This window comes from Neopsephotus bourkii, unplaced genomic scaffold, assembly GCF_033783945.1.
Source record: "Neopsephotus bourkii isolate Nb327-2 ecotype Australia unplaced genomic scaffold, CSIRO-AGI_Nbou_v1 NB_845, whole genome shotgun sequence".
NCBI lineage: Eukaryota > Metazoa > Chordata > Aves > Psittaciformes > Psittacidae > Neopsephotus > Neopsephotus bourkii.
The window spans coordinates 3,332,125-3,351,824 of record NW_026901341.1 but is presented as its reverse complement, the minus strand read 5'-3'; the positions used below and the strand labels follow the sequence as shown (position 1 = coordinate 3,351,824).

The 19,700-nt window shown below is 41.9% G+C and overlaps 1 protein-coding gene across 1 annotated transcript; it reads left to right on the top strand.

Annotated features, from left to right (window-relative positions):
- Positions 1-456: 456 nt before the first annotated feature.
- On the top strand, positions 457-6,357 carry OTOR (otoraplin). Its single transcript, XM_061356250.1, has 4 exons — positions 457-1,957; positions 2,442-2,581; positions 3,168-3,278; positions 6,079-6,357. The coding sequence occupies exons 1-4, from the start codon at positions 1,834-1,836 to the stop codon at positions 6,100-6,102; spliced, it is 399 nt and encodes a 132-aa protein (XP_061212234.1). The 5' UTR covers positions 457-1,833; the 3' UTR covers positions 6,103-6,357.
- Positions 6,358-19,700: the final 13,343 nt, after the last annotated feature.

Here is a 19,700-nt window from a genome sequence, read left to right as displayed (position 1 = left end):
CTTATGGGTGGTGTCAGGCGACAGGGTGAGAGGCAATGGGCATCAACTAATAAAAACTTCAAGCAAGCACATTAGCTTTTATATAAAATCTTGGTATACTTTGTAGTTCTGGCACAGTCATTTCATTTCTGAGCAAATGCTATATGATCTTTAAACAAAATAGCTCCATAGCCCACCTTTTTTGCACAAGACCTGAAAAATCAAATTCTTATCTTCTGCTCCTAGAGTATATTGCAGGATGTTGCCCCTTCCACAGTCATCTCTGACATCTCAGACAATTACTGTCCTATTTTCATATGCATATGTTTTCTTTTTTTTTGGTGGTTCTTTCTTGGGATTTTTTTGTTGGGTTTTTTGTGGGTTTTTTGTTTTTGTTTTTGGTTTGTTTTTTTTTTGGGGGGGTGGGATTTCACAAGTATTCTAATAATAAGTGAGAGTGGTTTCCATGTTCTTGTAAGGGAGCAAGGTGACTGTTATTCCATCGTGAACCTGAATGTTTTTTCTTCTACAGTCATACTTTCATAGGTATTATGCTGTCCTTGCATCCCGTTAGTCTGTGTACATGAGACTGCCATTGCATACCACTGCTCTTCACCTCTACTCGGAAGAAGGGTTTGTGTGGAGCTGTCTGTAAAGGAGGTTAGACACTGCATGCAGGAGGTTGAAGGAAGGAGTAATGGGCTGAAAGATCAGAGAAGATTGTGAAGTCAGCTGTAATAGAAAGGGAATGCTAGGAATTGCAAGATGCTCTTTCTTTAAAAGAGTGTGGGATTTCTCATGGCAGTTGACAGCTTCCTCTGTTCTGCTGAGGACTGAAAGCTGGTACAGCCAGCAGCTTTTTGGGCTGCCTTGTGAATCAGAATGGAAGCACTGGCACTCTGGAGTGCCATTTGGGGAATCTCCAAGTGTACTTTTGGTCACTTTTAAGGATTGATTCAGACCAACCTTCTGTAACTCGACAGCAGTGATGTGCATTGCTTACAGTCCAGTAACTCTAGTGGTGGTTCCCTGTGTGCATTTTTTGATTCTAATTAAAATATTCCCTACAAGTTTTGCCTCACGTAAGTTAGGACAAGGTTTTGGGAAGTTAGATGAATTCTAGATGTCCTCTCCAAGGTGTAAAGAGGGCCTTTTAAGTCAGCCTGTGGCACTGTATGTTTTCCAGCATCTTGCATCTGCAAACTCTCCACTGAGTTCAGTGAAATGTCTGCTGTCCTGGCTTGACCTGTGTATTTTGCTCTCACGTCTCCCCGTGGAAGGGATCTTGCCTAGACAAGTATGTGGTGCTTGGCCTCCTACGTTTCAAATTTAAATTGCTGACCTGCAAAGCCTTTTTACTGGGTTTCAGCTCCCTCATGCACTGCTTATATTTGCAATTGGTTTGTTTGCATCCATGCAGACAAGGGAATCTCTGCCACAGGGTTAACAGTCCAGTGAAGATTACACCTGTCAGTAAGCATTTGTGAAAATTAGTATCTTGAGGATTTGGAAGGATGTAATTTCCTTTACTGCTTACCAGTGTCTGACTTAATTTTAATTCTCAAACTTGGCTTGAGGTAAGATTAAGACTATGGACAACTACAGGAAGGCTTAAAACATTTAAGTAATACAGTTGCTGATTGAAATGTTAATGCACAATGGCTCTGGGAGGTGATTCAATTTTGTGATTGGACTCTCAGGTCTTCCTCCTGCCTGCAGCTGCTCTGGTGGGGTGGAATGTCACCACAGCCCCTTCCCATTGGCCTGGTGTGTTTGTCCAGGTGTCTGCCTCTGCCATAAAAGACTGAGATTGCTGGATCCCCTGTGCATTCGGCAATCACTGCAGCAAAAAAAATGGCACAAGGTGTCTACTTGGTTGTTTTACTTTTGTGTCTTGGATTAATGTATCCTCTTGTAACTGGGATTTTTATGGACAAGCTTGCCAGCCAGAAGCTGTGTGCTGATGATGACTGTGTCTGTAAGTAATTCTGCTTTACTTTTGAGGACAAAGTAGTCTCAAAAATGACTGTGAAGGTTGGATGCAGAGTAGCGTGAGGGAAAACTATGGTTAATAGTTATTTAACTATGTTATGTTTGCATTGTTTTGTCTACTTTAAAAGCAGAGTGGGAGGTTTTATTAAATGCAGTTTTGCTGCAAAAAGGGTTCTGTAAAGGGCATTTTTCACTCAGGTGTAAGGTAAGTGTAAAGAGAAGGATTTTAACTTCCACTGTCATGAAATGGCACAACTTAAGCAGCTACTTTGCTTACTGGAGAACAGAAAAATGAACAGAAAAGTATCTTGAAGACTTTTATTAATGTAAGGAAAACATACTTTTACCTGTAGAAATAGCTTTACATGTCCACACAAGAACACACACATACTTACAGTTCTCTCTCTAAAAGTATATATGTTTTTCAATTCATCCACCTCATTCTTTTTTTATGATTTTTTTTTTCCTAGACACCATTTCCCTTGCCAGAGCAGAAGAGGATTATAACGCTCCAGACTGCAGATTCATTAATATCAAAAAAGGGCAGTTGATTTATGTTTACTCAAAACTAGTAAAAGAAAAAGACTCTGGAGAATTCTGGGCTGGAAGTGTAAGAGGAGATTCTTGTGTATATGAGCAAACCAGAAGTATATTAACATGTTATTTCTGTCAAGAAATGGATTCTAATGCTGAGCGATTGTGGGTTTTAAAGCAGCAACTTAGTTTTCAAAGGGAATGTTTAAGCTTAAAGTGATTGAGGAGTCTTGAGGGATTTGGGAGGGGGGATGTTTGTTTTTTAATGAAATATCTTCAATAGCTATATGGTAATTACGAGCTGAACCTTAACAGAAGGGCTCCACAGTTCCTTTCTGTAGCAGCTGAAACTATGGAGAAAAAAGCTTTTATCACAGTTCGTCATGAAACTTTTAAATTTAAGGGAAGCAAAGATAAATATTAGCTGTACTGATTAAAAAAAAATATAAACTATAGATGGCATTAATTTCCTTCAAAAAATGTATGCCTGGATCAGAACTTTTGTTAATGGTTCCTTTAATGTGCCAGCTAATTGGAACCTAGAAAATCTAAAACCAGAGTAGGAAGCACTATTAGTAACCGCCTTTGACTAAATTATGAACTAGCTCAAACCAGATGAGGACTGTTTTAAGGTACCTAATTATACATCTCCTTGCTTGAAGGTTTATGGAGAACAGTATGAAGACCATATGGGGACAGTTGGTTATTTCCCAAGCAGTTTAGTCTCAGAGCAACATGTCTATCAAGAAGCAAATAAGACTGTTCCTACAACGGTAAGGAATTTGCAAAAGCCCAGCTGGCTACATAATTATACTTGGCTGTGTAATGCTAATTCGCTGTAAAAACAAATCATAATGGTGGCAGATGATTGTAGCGTATCACAGATGCTTAGGGATCCACTCTTTGGACCTTTATACAGGCAAATAGCTTCAGTAAAATCCCTAACATAAGCTCTGACATTGCAGATGTTACAAATGCTGCATTAAGGCCTTGATCCTATTAGAGCTTCTATTGACTGGAATAGTATTCGTTCAAGGCCACATAAGTTTTACCCAAAACTTTCTTTTTTAGAATCTGGATATTGTGCTGCATACTTCAGTAACATATACAACTGCTCTGTAATTGTATATACAGATGGACACTGTTATATAGAACTTCTGGTTTACTGAAAGCATGCTTGTATTCTCCTAACGCAGTTCCTGGTATGTCAGAAAGCTGAATTAAAAGACTTTGGAAACACATTAGTGTTCTGTAAGTAGACTGTATTTCTGAAGGGATGATTGCCCCTCATTATGTCCAGTAGTGTCTTGTGCACCAGACAATTTGTCACCCGAAACACTTCACAGGAGTGGAAGAGGAGGGTCCTTTCTCAGAGGCTGGTAAGGTTTGGCTTACAATCAGTGCTTACCGGTAGCTTATTTCTGTGCTTCAAAAGAAATTGAGTGGTAGGTTTACAGCAATTACCTCCATCAATACTGAATATTTACCCATTTTGAAGCATATGGCAAAATATGATTAGTGTGTCAATCTTAAAATCGTATCTGGAGTCTTTAATCCTAAGATTAAAGATTATGAGATGTTTCATTAACACAAAGGAAGTAAGTGAAAGGAAGAATTTTGTTTTCATGTTAATAGTCACTAGGATTTGTGTTACAATGTATCAGGGAAGCTTTGTTTGAGGAAATGAAAATCTCGGATAAGTGATTGCTTTTCTTGACATGACATTAGGTTATTCTGAATTTGGCCCAGAAGCATTGCAGCAATTAATCACTGAACATGAAAGAATGACTAAAATATGTTTCTAAGCTCTTTTCTGTACCATATGACAGCCAGCTGCCACATGACAAGCTGGGCTGGAAGCAGAAGTAGGTTAAAGCGGTAGCTTAGCCTGCAGGCTGAATTGGGGCCCAGAATAGGCTGCTGTCAGGCTGCAATGCAGGACTTTTAACTGGAAAATCATTTTCTTTCTCCAGACTAGTGACAGACTTTCACAGTTGTTTCGCCCTTCACATTCTCACCATGTGGGAACTTTGCAATAGAAACAAAGGGTAATTCATGTACAGCCTTTTTTTGTTCTACTGCTCTCAGCTGTATGTTGCAAGTGTGACCCTAAGGATCTCACATTTAAAACAGCCTACAGTGTGTCTTGACCAGTCTGTGTATGGGCATCCTGCCTGCTCCAGAAATATCCCTTAAATGTGCTGTTTTATGCAGAGCTGCTGTTGCACACACCACCACAGATGCCTCTAATACCACCACCCTTCCATCTGCAAATCAGAAGCCAATCTCTTCCTTGCAGCTCTGTAACCTTCCCCCAAGCCACCAGCAATCATTTTCCGCTGCTTTCCTGGCCTTGCACTGGTAAAGCCCAATGCTGATGTTATGATAGGTTCTCTTGGGAAGGGGCTGCCATTTATATGAGGGGATCTGATGATGGCCAAAGCTTAATGACTGATCAGATGCAGCACCTGCCCTTAATTGAAGCACTGTGTGACAGACAAAGAGCACTGGAAGAATGACCAATACGGACTTGGATGGGGAAAGTATTAGGAAGAGCACCTGCTGCACTTAAAGAGAACATAAGCTTGGGGGTCTCCAAGTGTCTCTGCCCTTTATTTTGTTTTTCCCCAAAAAAGTCACTTTCACTGTTGAAATCAATGTACACCATTAGCTACAGAACCTGCAAGTAAACACTTCTGTCTGTGACCTTCTCTCAGCATCCTTTTGTGAAGCACTGGGTAACCCATGCCAGTTGGTTGCTGTTTGAGCAGTAATCTTAGGACATTTCTTTTTTTTTCCCTCTGTGCTGCTGCTTCTGAACCAGTGAATCACACTTAATACAATAGACCCAACACAATAGACTGTATGTATTACAGAGCAGTGTTGGATTGCCTGCCTTCTCTCAATTGCTTAGAATTGGCCGTTCGCTGGCTTAGATGAGTACTTTCATTACCAGTAAGCATCTGTTCTGGAACAGCTCCCTGTCTTTGCTTCCAGTGGACAGATATATGCGGTGGGCTGATGTAAATGTACAGTTTGAGCACCACCATGTAATAATTCCCTGCAACAGAATCGAGACCTACATAGCCATGTAAGATAATAGCAGAAAGTCAGGTCAGAGCAATATGCTGTGGAAGTCTATGCCATGCTGGAAGTTTTCAAGCAGAATACTGGGATTTATTTTCTAGTCACATTTCTCTGTAGCAAGTGGACTGCATAGTCTCAATCTGTTTAAGGCATCCTTTCATGTTATGCATGACTAATAAATCCAGGCATGGATGTGAAAATACAAAAGTTAGACAGAGGAATCATTTGAAATAAGAGAGAAGTTGGTATTGCCTAATTCACTTTAAAAGTCTATGGCAGGAACAAATCAACCCAGCTACACAAAATGAATCAAAAGACAAAAAACCTTTTTGTTTTCTGCAATACTGTAAGACTATTATGGTGCACTTGGAGTATATTATGCTGTATTCTGTGTTTGCATCTACTGTACCTTTGGGGGGGGGTGAAAAGGGAACGCTAATCCTTCAGTAATCTCAACACATCTTTCCTTTTAACTCTCTTTTTCAGGACATTGATTTCTTCTGTGAATAGCACTGTCAGTGGTTGGGTAAGGTGTCAGCTGCTGCCAGGGAAAGCTGACAGGGAGAAACCTGGACACCCTCCCTGAACACAGAGCCCTTCCTGTGATAGATGTTTGTGAAGCAAGTAATCTTTCTTCAAAACAAGGGAGTTTTTATTTAAAGGAGTGATTTAGGATGGGGAAACAGTCCTACATGGGATTTGCTCTTTAGAGATTTTTTACCTGTGTGTTCTTTGTTACTTGTTAATAAAGCTAATAGCCTTTGAGTTGCTGTCTGTGTGGTATAAATAAGCTCTGTGTGGGATCCTGACCTGCATTTTCCTGCCATAACTTTACACTATGCTTTAGATCTTAGTGATACCTTCCTTGGGTGACCCATCTGTGACACTGGAATAAATCATTTTTGTTGCAAGAGCTATCCAACAATGAGAAATCACCAGTAACTAAGTATGGCCTTTAACCGTGTCAGAAAGAGCATCTCACCCATCTTGTGTGCTGGTGTAGGGCAGGTTCAAGCAGGCACTGTAGCTCAGAGGGGTGGGCTGGAGTAAGGCTGGGGATGGCACCCACCCAGCACCTACTCCAGCTTGAAGGCAGTTCTATATCCACTCACTCCCCTATCCTGCTGCTCCCTCTCTGGCTCCAACAGTCAGAGCCAGCACTGAGATGCCTGTAGAGCCTCACTGATAGAATGGGGTGCACTAGCAGATGAGATTTCTTTACGGACAAGCACGTTTCTGCAGCCACAGAGCAGAGGGGGGTGTCACCCTGCCTCAGAAACAAGCACAACACGGCTCCCACCACACCCTCACAGCTGCCGGCCATCAGCCCGCCACCCGCGCCTCAGCCAGCGGAGAACCTTCCAGAAGGGCGGGACCGAACTCCCACCAGCCAATCAGGATCGGGCATTCTCCGCCCCAAGGGTCTCGCAAGGATTACCTCAGGCAGGATGGCGGCAGGGGTGGTCATGGCTGATCGTGGGGGGCTTTGTCCCCAGCTGTCTCCGCATAGATGGGGTGTGTGTTGCCCGCTGGGCTGAGCCTCACTCCCCCTGGAACAGGAGGTTGTGTAACTCAGTGTTAAACGTGCCTAAGGGTGAAAGTGGTGGTGATGACGACAGCGCTGAACCTCTGTGCCAGTTCCACCTCAAAAGCTGAGTTCTGGTAAAACCTAATGACTCTGGGGAGGCTGATTGACAGAATGTTGTAGGACTAGATAAAGATCTCTGGTAGGGTGGTCTGTGAGCAAACAGTTACTTTTTAAACAAAAAAGAAAATGCGATTTGTTTGTTCCAGTTTCTCTGTGGCACAGCTTTCTAATATGAGGTGTTGGCAATTGTGCATGTTCTTTTTAGGTGGGCCTGCTGCTTCATGGAGATGCACCCTACACCTGGGCATCTGTTAGGAGCTGAGAGAAGCAGGGTGGTGTGTGCAGCAGTAGGTGTTTGAAGACAACACAGCAAAGACCATTAAATTGCCCTGGGAGTATGAATAAAAACTCTGAAGTGAGGTTTAGCACTTGCTATTGAAAAATAATGAGGTTTTCCTCAAATCATAATCTGATATAATTGCTTACAGTTATTTAAGTACTCAGTTCTACATAGATGTATAAGAGTCAGATGTAAAAAGCTGTATATAGGTTTCTCCACAAAGTTGCCATCCTTTTCACTAACAGTGCAAGAGTTCCAGGTCAGAAGTGGACATTCTGTGGTATAGAGACCAGTGTTTGTTAATCCTTAACTCATGTCCTCGTAAAGAAAACCTTGCAGACATAACTGGTTTCAGTTCCCGTTTGCTCTTTCACCAGCTTCTTTGAGCTACGGATGCTTCAGGACAGCAAAACAACTATAAGAAGAGAAGACTTCCTGTGCAGGATGCATACAACATGGAGTAGGTATATATAGATGTTGTCTTTTTTGAGCTTGCATAAATGCAGTGTTTGGAGTATCAGTGAGAAACAGCCTATTGTGACTTCTTTGGCAGTTACAGTAAGTCTGGGGCCATAGTGGCAGAACATGGGCAGCGTATGTTTATTTCTCTTTGCTTCTTCCTTAGCTGCCATCAGAGACCCTGTTCTGCAGTGATCTCTTCTGTGCAGTAAAATAACACAGCAGGCTTTCAAGGGGCATCAAAGTTTGTCTTTGCTACTTGAAAATCTAATTCTGAGGGAAGTAAGATAAGGGTTCACTGTGTGGTATTCATCAAGCATCTGGCTGCAAAGCAGCATTGTACTGGCAGAGATACTTTTCTACTAAATTCAGTCTCTAATGTGCAATTTTTGGATGGTTTCCAATCAAATGAAACTTTACAGCACTTTTTGTCCGTACAATGTTGTAGGTACATTTTTTTTTGTACGTTGACATTGTAAAATGTGTAAAACTGTCATTTTGCAAACACAGGTGACCTGTGCTACAATCTGAACTCTGGTATGATAAAAGTCACTGGGGATGGCATGATTAAGGGCTCCTGAGAACCCTCAGGACCCCTTTGGTATGACACAATGAAGGGCTTCTGCAGAGCAGCATGATGAAGGGTTTATCTGGCATGGCATGATGAAGGTCTTCTCCAAAGCACCACAATGAAGGGTGGCTGTGGAGCAGCACAGTGAAGATCTCCTTTGTTGCAGCATGATGACGGGCTCCTCAGTTGTGGTGCAATCAGGAGCTGCTCCAGGACGGCATGATGAAGAACTCCGGAGTGGTGAAGAACTCCTCAGGTGTGTCACAATGAAGAGCTCCTCAGGAGCAGTGCAATGAAGGGCTTTTCTGGCAAGCTGTGATGAAGGGCTCTGGGGTGGCATGATGATGTGCTCCTTCAGGGTGAAGCAGCGAGGAGGTCCTTGGGCACAGCACAACAAGGGGCTGGAGGAAGTGCCAGGCTGCACGATGAAGAGCTCTTGCAGGGCACCACAACAATGGTGTTCTCCATCACTGTGTGATAAAGGGCTCCTCCAAGGCAGCAGGGAAGGATGGTCTGTCTGTAGGAAACATTTGAGTGCTTGCAGTTTGCAGCCCTATTTAGGTGAAGTTGACAGTTAAAGATCAATAGTTTTAACACTGAACACAGATCTGTTTTCTGCATTTCACATTCTTAGGTGAAGCTCGTTTCAGAACACAGCTTGCCATTCAGACCCCTAAGTGTTCATGCTGTAGCAAACCTCGCTGAAATAAACAGGAACTGACTTTTAGGAGAAGGAGAGGAGAATCAATATTATGCTAGCAGGCAGTGGAGGATGCTTTTGATTTTCTGGTTTATTTCTTTTTCCCCTACAGTGGTTATTGTCATTGCAGTTTCTTTATAGAAATCATAGCAGTTTCACAGTTACTGTTTTAGTAGTATGTACACAGTCTTACATGCAGAGTGTGCTATTTATATGACAAGATCTTATAGTCTGTTCATTTTATCTCAGCATTGGGAAAATACACAGCTTGATGTGTGTTTCAGTTTTGTGTTTAAATAAGGTTGTATATGACTCTTGATGTGGCCTTGAGCTGCACTCTTAGCTTGCGATCTTGGCATTTATTTGGCTGAAGTTAGCATTAAGTTTTCAGCCTTAGGTGGGGATTCAGAAGCTTTTAAACTCCACCGTTGTGTATATTTCAGCAGGGTTGGCTTTGAAGAAGTGTAATACTCCTAAGTCATTACCTGAAGTAAAAAGTTTGTAATTAAGAAAGCCTCGCTGCAATGGGATTTCATCCTCTTTGCCTATGGGGGAACCGCATTGTTAGGTGAGCGCAGGGTGACATCCAGCGGCTGTCTTCTGCCTGGCTGTGAGAAGGAGGCAGCTGGTTAGTAGCATCACAGGGACACTCTAGCTGGTAGGTCCTCTACTGGTCTCCTGCCCAAAGCAAGTCAACATCAGAGTGCTTATGGATTCACCCTGTATTGAAAATCTCCAAGGACTCTAGGTAACTTGGTCCTTAATTAGTCTCATGGGGAAAATGAGTTTCTTTGTCTAAACCCTGTTCTCATTTATGTCTGTTGTCCGTCTCAATAAAAAGCCCTAGTCCATCTTCTCAGTAAACACCCTGTAGTTTTGGGGTGGCTGCTTTTATGTCCCCCTGAAACTGTTTCTTCCCCAGGCTCAAGAAGTCCAGCTTGCACAGCCCTTCCTGTCAGGGTTGGTGACCCCTACCCATACCAGCGTCTCTCCACAGAACATGCTCAAACTGCACAGCAGCAGGCCAGGTTTCTGTTTTGCTCCTAGCAGAAAGAATGACTGAGTTCATGAAGGATTCACACATGCTTATCTAATTCTTGTGATCGCACTAACTTTTTACAGCACAAATGTTTTCTCTGGTTACATACATTGCTGTAAGCATCTTGTTAGCTATTCTACTAACAATAAACATGCCCCAGGGCTTATGAAAGATCATAGAATCATTTAGGTTGGAAAGGACCTTTAAGATCATTAAGGCCTAGCACGGCCAGGTCCATGCCAAGATGACAAGGTACTCACTCAGAGCTTTCCTGCAATGTGTTTCTTTCACAGAGAACATGTTCTTTCCATCACAGCTTTGCCTGTGCGCTCTTGACAACAAGAGTGCTGTGTGTTCCTGAGGTATGCTGGCCTGGTGGTGATGTGCCTGTACCAACAGTGGGGTGGTGTTACCACTTCGTCAACCAGCCACATACAAGCTTCAGTGACAGAAAACACCAGGCAGCTGGTAAATGCTGAGTTCCTTTTCACACACAATTTGCAGCATTGTTATTCCAGAAGTGGGATCATTTACCCATCATACAAAATACCAGTATACACACGATGTCAAGATATTTTATTTTTCTGCTGTTTTGTGTGAGATAGGGTGTTTGGTGGCAGCTCCACAAAGCTAGGACCTTAGTTCTGCATGCATGAGGTAATGTATGTTTTTCAGAACAAAGAAATTACTTTTCATTGGTCAGAAGTTACTAAATATATTATTGGTTAGTACTGTATCTTCTATTAGTTAGATTGTCCTCCCTTGCTGTGTAAAGTAGGGCACATACTCTTGGGGGAGGAGGGGGGGAAGGATCAAGCTTTTTCTGTCCTGAATTGAGTCAGGGGTCATGAACTCCCCATGCCACTTTTACCTTTCACCCAGTTACTGCTGTTTTCTGTTGACTTTTTGTTTTTCTAGTAGTTGTCTCGTCATCTGTGCCTTCTTGGGCTGGACATTCCCCTTTTATTAGTCCTTTAGTTTTTCTTTCAATGTTAAGGTGGTTACTAGGGAATGTGTTGCTTATACAAAATCTGTTGTTAAGGGATATTAATACTACTTTGTGAGCCAGGCACTATGATCACTATGGCAAATTCCAGTTTCACTAGACATCGGCATGAAGGCTTTGAAGGAGGGAAAATGACATTGCCAGCTGCCCTGGTGCAGGGCTAATGAGGGGCTAATTGCATCCCTGACTGTGATCTAGGGCTGGAGGGAGGGGATAAGCAACAGCTGGTATAAAAAAAAAATCACCAGCTTGGGCATGGTAATGGAGAAGTGGGGGACTGCAAAAGCTAGGCTGAGACTGATGTGTATGGTAGATGCAGGAGAGTGCAAGATGTGGTGAACTGTCATCTTAAATGTGGTGGCCTGTGCTCTGCTATTCCCTGACACCCAGAATACTTTATTTGAGTTGGCTGTTGCAAGAAGGTGTGCTTCTGATATGAATCTGAAACTGCTCATGATCCTTGAGATTGTAGGATAAACCCCTTGGTATGGAGGAGCCAAGGTAAGGAAAAGAATAACTGGAGAATATTACTGCTAACTTTGAGGCCTGGGTCATTATTAGAACAGTGCTTGCTATTAAACTATTCCTGATTTATGTTTATTTATGGGAAATACCTGGTTGGAGCTGAAAGATGGCTTATCTTTATTTCTTCTTCCCTGGCAAAAGAGAGGTGCTTTGTCTTCCATTAGCTGACACTGACTTGTTTGCAGTGGGCTTTTTTTTTTCTCCTTACAGTTTCCACCCCTGCTTGATTTTCTTGAACCAGCATTGTATGGCTGTCACCAGCCCTCAGAGGTTACTGATGGGTTTGTAGAAGAAAATGGCTTTAGGCTTAGAAATAGCTGTTTTTTCAGGGGTGGGTTAAAAAAAAAAATGCTTTGGGATAGATGAATAGTGTTATGTCAATACAAATCACAAGCAACTGGTGTGAGGCTGATTGCTGTTCTGGCTCAGACTGAAATTACACTGCCAGCCCATGGAAAAAAAAAAAAAAGAGCAGGAGCTCAAAATATATGGTATTAGGTAAAACTGCATAAGTATTTAGTACATAGCATGGAATATTTGTATGTGTAATATTTGGGTTTCTCATCATTGCTCAAACAAAGCTGTGAATGTCTCTAAAGTGTGTAAAAAGGAAAAGAGCACTTAGTCTTGAACAAGTACACAAACTGTAAAGCTTGTCTTACATGCTAGTGTGGTGAGAATGCAGCTTAAAGACAGCTCTCCTGTCTGTATGGTAATGCTTGTTTTCATAAAGGCTATAGCAAAGCACTACCCATAGTCAGGCCCTTAAACAGTGGTAGTGATGTTAAGATTTGTTACAGGGTTTCAGATGGGGTAAATTCCCATAAAAGGAGATTAGGCTCCACTGCTGTATTTTTAACTGATTAAAATCAATTGGTGGACTACTTTTGGGTGTGTAGTACCTCTACTCAGATTTTATTTCTTTTTCCTCCTCCCGTATGGTACCCTTTTAACAGCAATGTGGAAGAGAATAGCTGCTACTCCATCTGCTAGTGGTTGTATTGGAGTACAGCCCACACCAGTCAGTGTTCTGTTAGGAATCAACCAGTTTAAGTGATGTTTTGTTGGCTGAAGGTTGCTCAAGGCACAGGCAGACTTTCTCGAAGTCAGAGGTGGAGAATTCCCTCCACATGCAGTTGGATTGGATTTACTCGGGGTGCTGGACTCTCAGCTGTGGCACAGGAAAATGCTGTTTCTGATTTCTGGTGTTTGAAACTGAGTGGCCGCATCCTACCTGTCCTCATTTCTGAAGGTTACTGGGGAAGTTACTGGTGACAGAAAGGGATGGTTCCCAGTTCTGGTGCAAAATAGAGAAAGTGTCCAGTAAGAAAGCTTCACAGAAGAAAAGCTTCTACTTTTCTTCTCAGTTGTAATGGATTTTGGAAGTCTTTGAAATGAGTTGTTAGCTGTTCCAATGAATGGCTTCTTGTAAGCAATGTTAACTACCAATGCATTCTTTCTTGCTCTTCTCTTTGGAAGCAATGACACAGCTTTGTGTCAACTAAATACAGCTACCCTGATGGCTGGGTTCTTTTTATAGGCTCTCTGCAGGACTTCGAGCTACAAAGGGTAAAATTGCTAGCACTGATCTGATGTTGGGCTAATACTGTATAGCATGTATTGATCATGATGCTAGCCAAAGTATTAAACTTCCTTGTATCTTCTTTGATATGCAAATGGTGCTCTGCAGTGTTCCACATGCTGTGTCTTGAAAACTCTAAAAGATGTAATAGAGAAATGATGAGCTGTCTGCTTAAAGTATATCTGTAAGTATCCTCATCATTTTATATTGCCCCTTAAAAATAATAATTGGCAGTGATTCAAAAGGCAAGGCAGTTTTGAGAAGAGGGACAAGATAATAATTCCTGGAGAAAGCTGAGAATAAAGGACTGCAGCAGTATGGAAAATAATAGGAAAAGAGGGAAACTCAAAGTCACCGTGAGGTCTTTAATATGTCATCCCACTGCACTGTATAATGGGGAACTGTAGAGAGTTGGCAAAACTTTTTAATTTAGGCTGTAGCTCCTTCTCAAGACTGTAAGTAGAGAGCCTAAGCAATGCATGGAGAAGTAAACCTTACCCAAGTAGCTGACATTTATTTTCCAGTTCTGCTATAGACCTGTTTTCCTCTTGTCTTTTGCTGCATAGTAGATATGGCCTCTTACTGTCATGTTGCGCTTTCCCCTTTGAATATGACTTATTTTGCTGAAGTTGATATTTTTGCCTGGATTTTGTGAGAGGAGATGGTGAATGTTAGAACCTGAACTCGGTTTTCATGGGGCATGGGACATTTGGTTGCAAAGATAAAATAGTAAATGTTCAAAGTAATTCAGGATCATGAGGAGTACTCTATCCATCATGATCACAGTTTGAGAAAAGCTCTCTCTGAGATCACTGCTGTAACTGAAAGCAAGAATAGCATTGTAAATGTGGGAGTGTACTAATGGGTTGAAGTCTCCTGCCTCAGATGATACCAATGGGGGTGAAAGAACTGTGGACTGAAAGCAAGCAGTGGGAGATTGGGTAGAGGACTGGAACAGAGAGATGCATGAAACCTCAAAAGAGCTGAGAGAGGCAAACCTGACATGGGAGATGTTTTACGCAAAGGGAACAAGGCACAGATGTTGCAGCTTGGTCTTTCAAGAATGCAACCATCCCGTGTTTAATGACCAATTCATCCTTGAAGTCCCTGGACCAGAGGGTGATGTCCTTGCATTTAGTAACTCTGATAGAGTGTGTCTCCTTTCACAAGTTTGCTTCGTTGCTTTGTGAAGCACATCCCAGTCACTGTTGCTTAATCTGCTTAGTGTATCTGCCTGGTTCCATGTTCTGTGTTGCAAGAAAACTCAATGTGCACCAAACTTAGTTACGTCTACATGGTGCAAAATCATGTTCGAAGCTATGGATGTGGCTCCTGAAAGCTGCTTGGCCATGTGAAAATGTCGTTGTACCTGGTGTAAATTATCCCTGTCTTTGAACTCAGCAAGCAACTTTTGAAGCACACAAGTATTGTAACTCTAATTCTAGCAGCTTGGTTTTAGCTAGCTCAAGGCTTTCCTCCTTATGCTGCTTTTTGCAGTGTAGACAGACTTGTGGATCTTGCTGTTAACTTGGAAGAAAAGGTCAGAATGTTGTGGCCTGAGTGCCATGCTTTTCAACAGGAAAAGCTGCATATACAGCAGCTTATGTCATTAAACCAAATCAATAGAGAGAAGACAACAAAATCACTGTCCCTAAGGCATTATCACCATCTCCTTCCCTGGGGGAGACATGTTTTTTTTTTTGCCAGGACAAGTTGATTATGCTTTCACTAGCTTGTGGTTTGTTTATACTGTAGAGTTGTAAGCAGATGCTACTTGTTCTTAAGGGTTTGAACTGCCACCTTTTGTTACAAATAAAGTTCTGTTTAAAACACTGCTTTTTCTTTTTTTTTTTTTCTTTTTTCCTCTTTTAAGGATGGAAGTACAGAAGGAAGTAGCTATTCAAGGATATTCAGAACAGGCATGGCAGAAAACTAGTAATTCTGTGGCTCAGGCTGTTAAGCTAGGTCACCCTGTGTTGTTTGCAGCGTATGTGTAAAGTCATAATGTACTGCTGAGCAAATTCTTCTGTTTAGCTTTTGTTTTCACTTGTGTGCATTAGACACAGTGGGGAAAATAGGAAAATATTGAGTGGATTGGAAGCTCATACAGTGTCTGAGTAAATGTTAGTGTGTGGTGACACTTTCTGGAGTTGCTTCAAATTCCCTGCGCGTGACCAGTGAATATAGAGAGCCTTGCAAGCCAGCTCTGGAGCTTTCTCAGGAAAGGTGATGTAGCACTAATAACCAGCTATTAGAGTTTATGGAGAGGAAAAAGTGTACTAGTAAAATGCTTATTTTAACTCTTTCTGCAAACAGATACTGATCACTTCCCACCCTCTACTTGTCAACTAAGTATTACCCTGTTTGTTGCACAATAAGTGATGGATACACTTCCTTAAAAATTCCTCATGCTTCCTGTTCTGCTCTACCCTGAGCTGATTGTGGCACTTCGGCTCTAGCTGTGATGAAACTTAAATCTGTCAGTAGCAAGGCCCCTGCCTGCAGGGTGCAGTCAGTGGCTTTCTCATTCTGCTCAAATTGGTAACTGCTGATGGCTGGCTGTATGTGAAGAGCAGTGATTGGGAAGATTGGCAGCTTCTAAAGCATTTCTTCTTGTGGGAGGCACAGTGCAGCATGAATTAGATGTCTCCATGATGTAATGGAGCTCATTGCTCTGATTTCCAGTTGGTGTCGCGATATAACTTAAAGCAGAGTTTAAGTTGGTGAATCTACTACTGTACTAGTTTGTAAGAAGATTTTTGCATGCTCTTGAGATAATACACACAAGTAAAGGCTGTTTGCCTCTTGTCGTATCCCACAACAGCTTCTTCACTGAAGCACTGCTGGGATTCACAGAACCATCCCCAGCCTCCTTAGCATGTGAGTAACAAGTTTTCTTCAAGGTATATAGCTTTTTTCACACATACCATGAAAACTTTTCCTACCTTTTTTTGTCAGCATGGGTGCCGCTGGCATCCCACAGGAGTACAGATTGCAGAACCTACAGAAATACAATGAGCCCCATTTTCTAACCTCAGATGTCTCCTTGAATAGATTTGTAGAAAAAGCTAAGCCAGCTGGCACTCTCTCCAAACTCACAGTGCCCAGATGGACATGTACACAAGCTGACCTCTTCCACTTTTCTCATAAACCACTGCAGGGAAGAGACTCTAAGTGAATCAAACAGAAAACTAAATGCCTTTGCAGAGCTGGCTGCAAGCCCAAATGTTAGCAAGCTTTGACAGGTAGTGTCAGCCACCCCCTCTAATTTTTTAGGAGAATGCTTTTTGTTTTAATCCTGGCAGGCACCTCTTCTATTTTTTTTTTTTTAAGTAAATTGCTTTTTTTTTCTTGTTTCTGATCTTAACCGATTGAGGAAGAAGAACTGTTTGAAGGTAAAAGCTATTAATCTTTCAAGAGGTAAAAAACTCTGCTTCATCCAGTTTTAAATGGCTCTGTTTTCTATGTATCAGCCAGCAAGCTGACCCATAGGAGTTAGAAAACCAACTCTGAAAGGTGTGGAATAGGTTGTTCTCGTGTAGAGGTATGGTTTAATTGTGATTCTGTTAGTGAGACTGCCCTGTGAACTGCTAATCCAGTCCTTCAGAGGTGTAGCCTTAGTCTTTACATGTACAGTACAGGATATGCCTCATGGGCAGGTGTTCCTCACCTTCTTTGAGGAGAATAAGAGAACCTCCACGAACCTTCTGCTTGGCTTCACGGTTATGACAAAAGGTTGTGAGTCATACACAATTATGAGAAGATATTTGGTTGCTGGTGAGTAAAATGGATTGTTTTGGATTTCTTACTTTTGAGGGACACTCAATTGAAATATATATTGTTTAAAAAGTCTTGTGATCTGTCCTGTGACACATGCTTCCATCACTATTTGTGAACTACCTGGAGGACTTCTTTAAGGCAAAGAATGAGGCTGTTAGATCAACTGTTAAGTTCTGTTTTCACATCTAGTGTTATTGTCCTCCTTGTGCTGGAGGGTCACCAAATTTATTAAGCAGGCTGTTTATTTCTCTGACTAGTATGTGGTGAGTGTGGTGTCTTAAAGATACATTTTTGTGGGCTGTTTTTTTTTTTATTTCTATGGCTTTTAATATGGCAGTTGATGAATTTCTGCCTCACAGCTGTAGGTGGCTGCGAAGGCTGTTGAAGTAAAACTTGTGTAATCCCACTTTTCTTTGAGTACTAGAGCATAGGAACATTTTGGGTTTCCTAGTGTCACAAGCTACCTAGCTACATAAATGATGCTTCATTTTGCTCAGATAAATGTAGGATCTCAACCATGCTGCCTGCACTCTACAGTAGAGTAGTAGTGTGTACCAACTTTAGAAGTCACATTTGTATATCAGATTAGCTCTAAGGAGAGTAGCTGGGTTTAGAACTTGCCTTGCACTGTAGGTGTCCTTGCTTTTAAACTTCAAGGCTCAAGTAGCCTCCTTTGTGCAAATGAAAGTGAGAACCTTGTAGGCTTACTGCAGGTGATAGGGCAGTTAACTATCATCTTAGTTTGAGTAACTGACTCAAATGCTTTTGGAAAATGCTGCCAGTACACTGGCTTTGTTCTGTAAATTCAAGTGATGTTTTATTGACTGTGTTGCACAGTTGGGGCACTCCCACTTTAAATTCTTAAAGAGACAATTGATTGTGAACCTCTGAAACTGACTTGAATTTGTGTTAGAAATGCCTAAGTATGGGAAAAGAGTTTGTGCTACTACCTGGGGTTCACTTGGATTTTTGACTCATGGATTACTGGTGGCAAAGACTGGGACAGATACAGGCCAGCTGACCATATTTGGTCTTTCTGTGATTTAGACAAGGCCAGACCCACCCCACTTGTTTTTCCTCATTCTTGCCATTGGTATGACATTAGAGTTTCAAAGGTCTGTCAGGGGTTGGCAATGTTAAGGCTAACTGCAGGAGGTGTACTGGCAAGAGCTGTGGTAGAAAGGCCTGCAGCAGCATCTCAGAGTTGTGTTGGTGATCTGAGTCTTGCAGTGGTTTGTTGATATGTGCAGCTTAAAATCTCTTCCTGGAGGCTTCTCCATAACTTGCTTCCCATTAGACTTGCATAGTTCCCAGCTTCAGTAGAATTTCATGGAGCTGAAGAGACAATTTTCTCTGAGAATTTGGAAATGGCTGCTGCTGCTGAAGGCTTTGGGACAATGGAAAAGGTTTCTGTATGAACTGGTATGAGAACAGATCTCTTGGGACACAACACTCTGCTAGCAAAGTGAGTTTGGGGTTTTTTTAACCCTTCTAGCAGGCAGGTTGCTGAAGATTCATAGTTTCTTTGCTTTAACCTGTGGGTGCTCAATAAAGGTGTTTTGCAGGATATTGTAGTATTAATGGATCTGTAACTATTTGCATCTGATGCACTAGTTTACTGCTTGCAAGACTGAAGTCTATTTCATTCATGTGCAGGCCTGTCTCCTCCAGCATGGGGGAAGGGTGGTGATGTCTGGTGGCCTTCAGTTTAAGGGGATTAGGCCTGGGGTATCTGCAACTTTCTCTTATGTTCTGGCTGTATTTGTGTGAATTTTTCTGTGTTCAGCCTATACTTCCCTTTCAGCCTGTATTCATAATGTCACAGCATCAGTCTCAGCTGCAGTATTGATTTAATTCAAGGAGATTAATTTGTGCTCTGCAGTATTACCAGCTGATAAGCTTCTCATAGATGAAAAGAGCTCTTAACGATCTTTCCATCAAATACCTGATAAAAAAGGAAAGTCTATTGGGTGATAGAGTGAAATAATAGCTGCATCAGTTTGGGCACCCTTTTGTAAAACAGTGAACTTGTACATAACCGGCTCTGTGCAGAACCTTTCCTGGCTCACCTGTTAGTGGGACTGACAGGGGTTAGACCTCTGGGAGCTAAGGCTCCTTTGGAAGAAGGGAAGTAGCTGTTTAGATGTAAACCAGGTACAACTGGATATTGGCCTCACTGCTCAATTTGTTTTGTTCTCCGTCCGGGAACAATGGTTAAAGTCCTGGCTAAATGGGAGTTATAACTGCTCCATAGATTGGTCAGAACAGCTGGGGATGCTGCTGGGCAGGATGTAGGAGACTGCTAAATTCTGATGAAGAGCTCTGGTTATGGTCTCGTAAGGCTTGAGTGAAGCCTTAGATATCTGCTTTGGCTTTATTATCCTCAGTGCATCGAATTTTTTCACCTGTGTTTAGAGAGTCCATACTCTCCTCTCTGCCTATATAACTAATTGAGATTAAAGAAGTTATTTGTTAAGGGCTATTTCTCTTTCATTTAGCAAAGCAATAAGTTACTAGT

Bases quoted from the DNA above. Each gene is read 5' to 3' on its own strand.
- OTOR (XM_061356250.1), top strand. From the start codon at position 1,834: ATGGCACAAGGTGTCTACTTGGTTGTTTTACTTTTGTGTCTTGGATTA. The intron at 1,958-2,441 runs GTAAGTAATTCT...TTTTTTTCCTAG, and splicing joins TGCTGATGATGACTGTGTCT to ACACCATTTCCCTTGCCAGA. The intron at 3,279-6,078 runs GTAAGGAATTTG...TCTCTTTTTCAG, and splicing joins ATAAGACTGTTCCTACAACG to GACATTGATTTCTTCTGTGA.